Source organism: Plasmodium cynomolgi, chromosome 14 (genome assembly GCF_000321355.1).
Source record: "Plasmodium cynomolgi strain B DNA, chromosome 14, whole genome shotgun sequence".
NCBI lineage: Eukaryota > Apicomplexa > Aconoidasida > Haemosporida > Plasmodiidae > Plasmodium > Plasmodium cynomolgi.
This window is the reverse complement of record NC_020407.1, coordinates 1,991,543-2,002,287: the sequence shown is the minus strand read 5'-3', so window position 1 is coordinate 2,002,287 and position 10,745 is coordinate 1,991,543. Positions and strand designations below refer to the sequence as shown.

General features: G+C 47.8%; 3 protein-coding genes across 3 annotated transcripts; 1 reads left to right on the top strand and 2 right to left on the bottom strand.

Moving 5' to 3' along the window:
• Positions 1 to 359: 359 nt before the first annotated feature.
• Positions 360 to 2,816, top strand: PCYB_145430 (merozoite surface protein-9 precursor; the record flags this gene model as incomplete). Its single annotated transcript, XM_004225014.1, has 1 exon — positions 360 to 2,816. One exon carries the CDS (start codon positions 360 to 362, stop codon positions 2,814 to 2,816), a length of 2,457 nt encoding a protein of 818 aa, XP_004225062.1.
• A 1,467-nt stretch (positions 2,817 to 4,283) lies between these two features.
• On the bottom strand, positions 4,284 to 6,059 carry PCYB_145420 (hypothetical protein; the record flags this gene model as incomplete). Its single annotated transcript, XM_004225013.1, has 3 exons — positions 4,284 to 5,525; positions 5,738 to 5,828; positions 6,031 to 6,059. The coding sequence occupies 3 exons, from the start codon at positions 6,057 to 6,059 to the stop codon at positions 4,284 to 4,286; spliced, it is 1,362 nt and encodes a 453-aa protein (XP_004225061.1).
• A 723-nt stretch (positions 6,060 to 6,782) lies between these two features.
• Positions 6,783 to 10,033, bottom strand: PCYB_145410 (hypothetical protein; the record flags this gene model as incomplete). Its single annotated transcript, XM_004225012.1, has 3 exons — positions 6,783 to 7,132; positions 7,216 to 7,362; positions 7,780 to 10,033. 3 exons carry the CDS (start codon positions 10,031 to 10,033, stop codon positions 6,783 to 6,785), a joined length of 2,751 nt encoding a protein of 916 aa, XP_004225060.1.
• Between the last annotated feature and the right edge of the window lie 712 nt (positions 10,034 to 10,745).

Genomic DNA, 10,745 nt, shown 5'->3' with positions numbered 1-10,745 from the left:
AAAAAAAGGGAAAAAAAAAACAAAAAAAAAAAAAAAAAATTTGAACAAGTCAGCATGTGCAGGCGTATTCCGCCACAGCTAGCTGTGTAGCATTTTTTAATTACCGTTGCTATTGTTGCTGCTCTGTTTTTTTTAAGCAAATTTGTTAATTTATCGATCTGTCTGTGTTCGCATTTTCACACATGCCTTGGTGACGCGTGTCGCCCGCATCGTCGATGGGTTAAATTGGACAAATGCGCACACATGCGGTTTTTTTTTTAAAAATAAATAGTAATAAAACAAAATACATTTTTTCACTTCCCCCTTTTCAGGCGAACCACCCTCCACATACACACATACAAACAAACAGACAAGGCAGCATGCGAGCAAGCTTCATCATCCTCTCCTTCGTGGTGTTCCTTGTGAGGGGACACATAGTAAAGGCTGATGACAAGAAAAGCTTTTCAAAGCTATTCGACGCGAACTTGGTGAACAATTACGAGAAGTTGTTTAAAGTGATAAAATGTCAGTACTGTTTAACTCAGAAAAAAGGAGCACAAAATGAAAAATGCAAGAAGATAATGAAGGAGTGCGAACATTTACTGAAGGATGGAGAGTACATCACCACGTTGAAAGATTTAATGAATGACTTGAAGGTGGGTAACAACGATCATGTGTATGGACCGAACACAAAAGAGTTGAAAAAAATTATCAACTTCTTGGAGTTACACATGCAAGAAATCGGAAAATTAAAGGACATGATTGACACTATAAAGGATAATAAAGCTATTTTGTTAGTCAATGGAGGAAATAATCCAGTGATACATAAGTTGAATAAAAAAATGAAGTCACTAAAGAACAACGTTGAGTATATACAGAAGAGCCAAGATATTATAACTGAACAGATAAGTAAGAATGATGATGAGGAGAATAATGTACTACCTGATATGTTTCACTTAAACGCAACAATAAACAAGGATGACAATGAGCTTATCCAACTAGGTAACATAGCAGACAATGATGAAGAACATAAATTTGAATTAGGGGGTGTAGATATAGACGAATTTGTAAAAAATAGCATGAAGGATTTATTTAAAGATGGTGAAGGATTTATGGATGCTGTGAAGACTACCCTAATACAAGAAGGAGGAGGAATCGGTGGAGAGTTAGTTAGTCTCATAGAAAAGGGAAAAGAAATTGGAGAAAAAATTGTCGATATTGAAGGAATGATAACGAATAAGAATAACCCTGCCAATAAGGATGGAACTACCATCGAAAAGTTGGATCACTTCAAAACAGAATTATCATCCTATGAATTTTTGATAATCAGTCTTAAAGGGATAGTCTTGAGTAAACTTAAGGATATTTTGTTACGCCTCTTGTATAAGGCCTACATAAGCTACAGAACTAAAAAGGCAATAGAGTTTGAAGAGCCTCCCCCAACTGAGGTGTCCGAGGAACACTATCTCAGTGAACTCAAAAAAGGAGTCCTGGAATTAGGAATGAAAATATTATTCAACAAATTACGAAATCTACTTACCATCGTAAAGAAGAAGTTGTTCCCGAAGAAGGCTGGAAGTAAAGGAGGTAAGACAGAGAAGGAGCAGAAAAAGGGAGATTCTAAAACGGCCACTCCTGAAACTGCTGAACTCAGTTCCCAAATGTTAAGAGGTTCTGTACCCGCGGAAGACTTCAGTCTCATGGCCAGCATAGACAGCATGATTGAAGAAATCGACTTTTACGAGAAGGAAATATATCACAATCCGCACACTCAGGAAGTGATGGATGGGGGCCACAAGGGCGCAGCAGCAGAGGTGCAAGCGATGGACGACGGTTCGGTAGAGGATGCGGTGGAGGATGCGACAATCGACGCGGTAAACGACGCGACAAGCGACGCGACAAACGACACCGTCAACGACGCAACCGATGAGGAGGAAATGACCGAGCAGATGGCCGAGGAGGTCGTGGATCAGATTGCCGAAGAGGTGGTCGAACATATGGCGCACGACATGGTCAACATGGAGGACGTGGTGGAGGACGTCGTGGAGGAGGTTGCCCAGATGGAGGAAGTCGCCGCGGAGGTAGCCACGGAGGTCGCCGAGGAGGTCGCTCAGATGGAGGAAATTGTGCAGAAAGTGGTGAACGAGGCTGCCTACGTCGTGCAGGAGGTAGCCAACGCAGTTGAGGAGGTTGCTGATGCGGTCGATGATACTGCGCAGGGAGTGGACACCCCGGAAAACGTCTTCGAGGTGGGCACTGAAGAAGTAGAAGCGGTTCCAGAGAACGCCGAGGTGGGCACTGAAGAAGTAGAAGCGGTTCCAGAGAACGTCGAGGTGGGCACTGAGGAAGAAGAAGCGGTTCCAGAGAACGCCGAGGTGGGCACTGAGGAAGAAGAAGCGGTTCCAGAGAACGCCGAGGTGGGCACTGAGGAAGAAGAAGCGGTTCCAGAGAACGGCGAGGTAGCCCCAGAAAACACCGAGGTAGTCCCAGAGAACGCCGAGGTAGTCCCAGAGAACGCCGAGGTAGCCCCAGAGAACGCCGAGGTAGCCCCAGAAAACACCGAGGTAGAACCTGAAAACACCGAGGTAGTCCCAGAGAACGCCGAGGTAGCCCCAGAGAACGCCGAGGTAGCCCCAGAGAACGCCGAGGCAGTCCCAGAGAACACTGTCGAGGAAGCTGCACATGTCGATGCACATGTCGCTGAACAAGTCGCAGACGATGTCGAAGAGGCCACGGTAAATGTGGTAGAAGCGGTCCCAGAAAACGATGCAGCAGCTCCCAACGCGGCAGACGAAACCGCGAACACCGTCGATACCCCCACCGATGTCACTGCATAGAAAAAAGAGAAGTTGAGCCGAAAAGCAGAGGGGACGCAAGGGACGCTGCCCATGTGCCGAAAGATGCGCACTGAACACTGAAGTTGTAGGGGAAAGTGTTTCTCCGCCTTTCCATCCGTTCTGTTCCCACTTTGTGGTGTTTGCTCCCTCGAGGTTGGTTCCTTCGACGGGGGGTAGCTAGACTAAAAATGGGGGAGATTCGTAAGCATATGAAGAAGGATCATCCCTTTCGCCTTTCCCCTTCCCCTTTTTGTAATCTCTTCGGGGAGGGGGCAGCATTTTTCAAGGGGGTAGCAGAACAACTGAGCTGTCTGGAAAGCCAATTTGAGTGTCACGTACGCATCACTTTGACGCCCCTCTTGCTTCTACACTTCGGTTTTACTGCCGAGTGGCACACTTAAGGAGTTCCTTCGAGTGCCATCCAGCGTGATAGAAGAGTTTGTGCCTGCCTTTGTCGTGTATTTTTTTTTCGTTCCGCATTTGTTGGGTACGTCTTTACTACTCAGGAACGTGAGCAGATATGAGAGAGCACATGTCAGTGAGCAGATAGGAGAGCAAATATCACTGACAGATATCAGATGATTAAAAAAAAAATTGCTTCACACGGGGCTGTGACGTGCCTATTTTTTCCAGCGATGCATCTGTGTCCTTGCGACAGAATGGGTTACACGCGCGAGTGCATTAGTGTCTCCGCACGTGAGTGTGCGTTTGTCCGCCTGCGCGTTTGTCCGTCTGTGCGTTTGTCCGCCTGTGCATTTGCACATCTGTGCGTTTGCACATCTGTGCGTTTGTACGTCTGTCCGTTTGTCCGTCCGCTTATTCCCCCTGGTCGCTGCGCGCGTGGTTCCCCGCGGCCACGCCTGCATTCACCCACTCGATTAGGCTTTCATTTCTGCACCCAGATTTAAGTTGCCCACTTTGTCCCAATCGTACGTTTTATCCTGTGTATTTGATTTTTTTAGTTTTACGCTTTAAATATTTTTTTTTTTTAATTTTTAAGATTTCGCACTTGGCAAGGAAAAACACGAAAAAAATGGGCCAAAGGATGGGGCCAAAAAATGGAGCCAAAAAATGGAGCCAAAAAATGGAGACAAAAAATGGAGACAAAAAATGGGGCCAAAGAATGGGGCCAAAAAATGGGGCAAAAGGAAGAGGTGTACCCCTTTGAGTAATAAAAAAAAATTGGACCTCCCCCAAACAAAAAAAAATAACCACCCAATATGCGGAGGACACACTGTACGTTCGATGTGTTCAAGCTGAATCGATTCGTACGAAAAATTCTTCGCAGCAACAACGCGTTGTCTGTGTGTGTCTTTACCTGATGCAAGAAAAATGGCTTGCCCATTTATTAAAACAGTACCATGTTTTTGTATGGATGCCACTGCTGCATCAGGTTGATTTTTTATTCCCCTCCCCATGTAACAGCTTTGTCTTTATATGTAGTACCCCCCCTCTGGTGTGTCCTCCCTACCCCCGAATGGCTGAGTTTTTGAGATAATCCTTGACGAGGACTAACTTGTCATGTTCATCTGTTAGGACATTCCCCGTGGGTTGAGCGAGAATTAATTTGGTAGAGTACTTTGGAACCATGGCAGAGAGTGTGCTGTGAATTTTTAATGGCGTGAGGAAGTGCTCTAAGAGATCTGATGCTTTATATGGGCCAAAGGAAAAACGTTTGCACTTCCTAATGGTTAAGCTGTATTTCGAAAAAAGAAGGTCTAAATGGGTGTGTGATTTTTCTACCAAGGTAATTTTGATCCATTTGGGGGAGGTACTATGTGGTTTAATGACATGCACACTTAGTGGTCGTATGTGTAGATCACCAACATGGCATCCTTTTTCAATTAGCTTTATTTTTTCATTTGTGAGTTCCTCTTTCACTTTTACGATATACGTCGTGACGATATTATTTTCTGTGTCTTTTAAATTCCTTGCGAAGTCTCCATCATTCGTTAGTAGCACGAGTCCTTCGCTTGAGGCACTTAGACTGTTCACTACGATGAGATGCTCAGGGATGTCGTTCGAGACCTTATTTTTCGTTTCATAAGCCTTGTTCTTTTTTCTGATAAAATCGAAAAGGTTTGTGTTTAGCCTTTGGGGTTCACTCCGTGCGGGTCTCTCCACTTCGTCCTGTTTCCCCACTTCGTCCTGCTTCTTCCCCACTTCGGAGCGGTGCCTCACAATATCTCCCTTCCAACTTAACTGCCTGAATCTTTCAGCCACCTCCCCTGCGTGTCCTTGGTACAAATCGCTTCTTCTTCCTCCCCTACCTATTTGCTTCCTTCCTTCCAAAGGGAACTCCTTGCGCAGGTCTCCAGAAGCCAACTGCGTAGTGGAGTAACTACCCTTCTGTGGTGACCCTCGAGCTGTCACCAACCTGTGGGAATGATCCTTCATCTCCCCAGCCCTCATCTCCCAATCCTTCATCTCCCCATCCCTCTTCTCAACATCCCTCATCTGCACATCCCTCATCTGCACATCCCTCATCTGCACATCCCTCTTCTCCACAACCCTCATCTGCACATCCCTCTTCTCCACATCCCTCCTCTCCTCATACTCGTAATTCCTCTCCGAGCTGCAAAACACATGTTTGGGCTTGTAGATACCCCACAGTTTCGTCGTGACATCCACGAGGATTGGCTTCCCCTCCAGCTCGATAGCCGAGTTTATGTCTACGACGACGTTTTGACGCACCACTTGGTTGTTCACCTGGGGGGGAGAAATGGAACAAAAAAAAGGAAAAAAAAAAGGAAAAAAAAAAGGAAAAAAGAACGCGGTTTTGAAGCGGATCGGTGTGAGAGTTCTCCTCAAAGTGGTATGATACCCATTGAGTAGGTATCCCTCTCTCCAGCGAGGCATAATTACGCTGCACCGCTTCGAAAAATGGGCAAAAAAAAAAAAAAAAGCAACTCTGTGGTAACCTTCACTTTGCCGTTTTTAATCAACTCCTGCGCCTTCCCCCTGGACGTGACGGAGGACAGGGAGAGAATCTTGGAGAGCCTCAAGAGAGTGCTGCATAGTGGGGAGACGACGGGAAAGGGGAGAAAAAAAAAAGTTTTCAACGATAAGAAGCTTTTACACTGTGCTGCTACACCAATTCATAGCTGCGATTCCGAGTGGGGAAACACCATCCCCTTTCGCGTCAAAGTCAACTGCCCAACAGGGTTGTGCTCCCCAAAAAAGGGGGACGACCCCTGTTTCTCTCTCCCTTTACCTTCTCTTCAGCTGAACAGAGGGAAACATCGTTCCTCACATTATTCACGTGACGTTGTCGAGATGGTTTTTTCAAGTCAAACGTTCATGTTTTACTTGCGTGAATGGGAAATAATTCACTTTAAAGGTGATTTTTTTTTTTTTTTTTTTTTTTTATCATTTTGTGTTGCCCCTGATGAGGTGTGCTTTCCTTTTTCCCCTTTTATGGGATGCTAAAAAATGCGGCGCTTCAAAATGTGCCACGTGTCGCCAGGAGCGCCGGAAAAAAGCGCTCCTACATGGGTGACCTCGTGAGAGGGCAAATCGGCACAGCTGCGCGGATAAACCTGCACTGCTGAACGGATAAACCTGCACTGCTGAACGGATAAACCTGCACTGCTGAATGGATAAATCGGCACTGCTGCGCGGACTGGAAAGCACACCCCGTGAAGGGATGTCGCCCCCGGCGGAGCAGCCCCTCCACGAAAGAGGCATTTTCCTTTTTTTGTTTTTTTTTCACGATAAGCTTTTCTCCAAATGGGTGGAGAGGCATAATAAGTCTTTCAGAGGAAAAAAAAAAGCAAGCGTGAAAGTACTGTCTCGTTAAAAGATGGTACACATGGACACACTTGTATACACTTGTGCAATACCAGTTAAACGTCCGAGGGGTAACTACCCGCTTGCGCTGACACAGGGGGTTCCCTCATTCTGGAGCTGTACCACCGACGGGGGAGATGTACAGAGGCGGCGATTCCGCGGAAGGGCGGTCTTTCATCACCTGGGCATGGCACCCTCTCCCCCGAGCGAGATGAGCGAATCCTCGCTGACCCAGTTATTCCTGTGCAGTATGGCTTCTTCTTCCTCCTTCAGGGAGACACGAAACTTATTTTTGTAAATGCGAAAGAGGTGGAAGTAGCACTCTTTAATGAAGCGAATCCTCTCCTGGTAGGGCATTTTATCTCCCTTATCTGCCTTGTTAACTTTATTCCCGTTATTTCCTTTATTCCCGTTATTCCCGTTATTCCCGTTATTTTTTTTTTTTTTTTCTCCCCGACAGAGGATGCAACCCCTTTGCAGCTGCTCTCTTTCGTTAAGAAGGAGCAGACGTAAATATTGAACAGGTTCTGTGCGTACTGTGTGCATAGGGAGTCCCATATATTTTCCCCTTGAGCCTGTGCTGCACTCCTCGCCATCCAGGTCCTCCCACCTGCGCTGTGCTGCTGTTCCATAGTGGGTTTGTTGTCCTGGTCGCCACCTCTTCCCACACTCTGAAGCTTCCCCTTTTTGTATTCCTCATATGTGTATAAATCAGAGTGGTCATTAAAGAAGAACAATGCTTCGTTGAACAGGTGGTCTGCGTTGGGGGGGGTAGCGGCACCTACGTTGCTTCCTTCGCCGTCGTCCACCGCTCCAGTCGTTGCTGCCATTCCAGTCGCTCCTGCCATTCCCGTCGCTCCCGCCGCTCCTGCCATTCCCGCCGCTCCTGTCGCTCCTGTCGTTCCCCCCCCTTCGCCAACCTCTTGCACACGGCAACCGGAGAGGAGGCTCCTCTTCCGCAGGCCCATGTCAAATACATCCTCCTCCATGCGCCGCCCAATTAGAACGTCCAACCTGTGCCTACTAGCACCCAAGTACGTATTAATCACATTCTGAAAATGCACAAAAGAAGAGAGAGTTACCTCCCTGCGTTTGATATATAGTGGTCTGCGATCGAACGCGAAAGAGTTAATGGACTCACATAAGTAAATCTGAATTTTTTTTTTTTTCCCACGCATTCTGTTCTGCCTGTTGAAAATACAACTCTCCTCACAGAGACTACTCTCCTTCCGATTAGCAATCTCAACAATTTTTTCGACAACCATATTAATATTCATATTATTTATGACTTCACTTCCGTTGCAGAGGTTAGCGAAGTACTGTTGGTCTGCATTCATCATGTCCTTCCTCTCTCTGTTTGCATTTCCTTCTGTGCAGTCCTTCTTAAGGTACCTACTTCTTCTCCCCCCTTTGTATTCATTTGGGTGATTTATGTTAATAATTTTGCACACACGGAGGTGCATCATGTTGCTTCCTTGTCTTCGTCGATTCGTTTCATCAGCTTCGCTCTCGGCACTACTCCACCCGCTGCTGCTCTCTCCGCAGCTGTCCACGCGGCTGTCCACGCGGTTCTGCACGCGACTCTCCACGCGACTCTCCACGCCACTTCCTCCCCTTCCACCCCTTCCACCCCTTCCACCGCTCCAGAAGAAGACGACGGATAAGTTACACCCCTTGTTGTAGCTCACGTAGTTAATCACCTTATCCAGATTTTTCTTCACTTTCAAATTGAGTAGTGGCTTAAAGAATGGAATAAACCCATAGAAGAAGATATCATAAATGAGCACATTTTTTATGTATCGATTTTCTTTTAGAGAGTAATAACAAAAGAATTCATGAACGGAATTTTTTGTACAAATGGTAACGACGTTCTTCTTGTTGTTGTAATACATGTCAGTGCTACAGGGTAGTTTTAAGTTGCTACAAATATAACTCAAATTTTCCACCTTTCTATTCAACAGAACCACGATGTAACTGTAAGGTACGTAGAGAAGCCCGCAGCATGAGCTGTTTTCGCACGTTGGGGATTTACGCCTCATCATTCTACGTAGACATTTATTGAAGAATTTTTGAAGCATGTCTTTTTCTTGTTCGCCAAGGAGGGGCTCCCCCGCTTGCGTGCTGTTGGCAGCACTTTGCTTGCGTGGGGAGTCACCCGCTGCTTCCTTCGCCCCGTCACTCGATGTATTCTTCGCCCTGTCACTCGATGCCTCCTTCGTCCGGTCACCCGCCGCCTCCTTCACCCCGTCACCCCTTTCCACCCCGCCTACCCCCCCTCTGGCCCCCTGCAGAAGGCACAACTCGAAAAACGCCTTCGCGTAGAGCTTCATTTCCACTGCGTCCGACGCGACCTCGGCGTACGTCAGTCTCTTGGCATCACTTGGTTCCTCCCCCCCTTGGGGCGCTTCCCCTGTTTGGGGCGCTTCCCCCATGTGCGGAGTTTCCCCTGTCTGCGGTGCTTCCTTCGTGTGGGGTGCTTCCCCCGTGTGGGTAGCTTCCCCTCTATTGGACCTCCCCCCACCCTCCTCATCTTCGAACGTGCAATTGAACAGGCAGGGGTACTTCCGGCACAGGTTCCGATAGTACTTCTCCTTCAATGGTTTATTAACACACCTACACATCGGAGGGTTGTAAAATAAATACACATTCTTGTCATTCTGCCTGTACAGGTCATATATATATTTAAATTGCTTTTCGAAGCAGAATGCGTCAGGGGAGAGGTTGGAGATGTCGCTGGCGTCTGAGCAGTGTGGGGGGGATGCATATGGGCAACTCGATTCGTCAGTTAGGTTGTTACTCCGTTCGTCAGTTAGGTCGTTACTCCGTTCGTCAGTTAGGTCGTTACTCCGTTCTTCGGTTAGGCGCCCTCCCCGCTCGTCTGTTAGGCGGTCGTCCGATACGTCGTCTACGCGCTCTTCCGACACGTCGTCAACGCGGTCACCCGGATCGATTGCCCTTAACGGAGAGCGACATCGGTGGCAGTCGCAGGTGCATCTCTGCGGGGAGGAGGCGCTCTTAAACGCTTTGGAATTTCCTCCCTCGTGCCGCGACTCCGACATGTTCTCCTTCCCCTCGGTGAGGCCGTTCTTCCCCCCTTGGTCGCGCTGCGGGGGGATGTCTTCGTCCTCCTCCTTGACATGTGCGCCATGTGGGTGGGCAACCCGTCTGTCGCTCCCTCGCCTGTCGCTACTTCGTTCGCCTCTACCTCGCCTGTCGCTGCCTCGTCCTCCGCTACCCCGTCCGCCGTTGCCCCGCCCACTCGAATCGGACTCGCCTTGGCACTTCACTTTAGTCTCGTTTTCACTACTTGGCGCTACTCCGGTGTGGCCTGCACCCCCGCGACGGGCCTGCCCCTCCTTTCTCTTCCTCCTGTCGTCTCTCCCATGACTCACTCTCAACACTTTTTTCTTCTTAAACAGCGTGTTCATAAAATTATCATACCCAATAAATAATTCATATTTCTCATTCAGGTAATAATGTAGTTGTTCCTGCACGTTTTCTCCTTTTTTTTTTTCTTCTTTCTGTTTTCCTGTTGGTACCTCTCTTCGTTTAGTAGCTTGTCTATGAGTACTTCCTGTCCTAATGGAAAGTTCGAAAACCCCCTCGGGGTCTGTGCAGGGGGGGAAGCATCATGCATCCGTGTGGCCGCGCAAAGCAGTTACATAAGCACGCAGTTACATAGGCATGCAGTTACATAAGCACGCAGTTACATAGGCATGCAGTTACATAGGTATGCAGTTACATACGAAGGCAGTTACACACACCCGTAGACATGTGCACATGGAGACGTGCCCACTCGCGCACGGGCTGTGCCCCGTTGGGACCTACTTCGAGCTTATCCATGTGACGCGCGTGTACTGAGGGAGGGAGAGCCGAACTGGGGCAAGGGAACAAAATGTATGCACGGGGTCACACAGCTGGGGTGCTCACTCCGGTGCGTTACTCTGTGTGATGAGAAGGGTCCTGTCATGTCATATCATGTCATGTCCTAAGTTGGGGGGATTCCGGTTCATCTTCTTCCAACGTGGGCGAAGCCTGCATGTCGCTCTCTGCAATGAGGGTTGATCAGCGTTAATCAGATTTACGACTTGTACACTTTACGCTTCGCACTTTTTTTTTTTTTTTTTTACTCTAGTGATG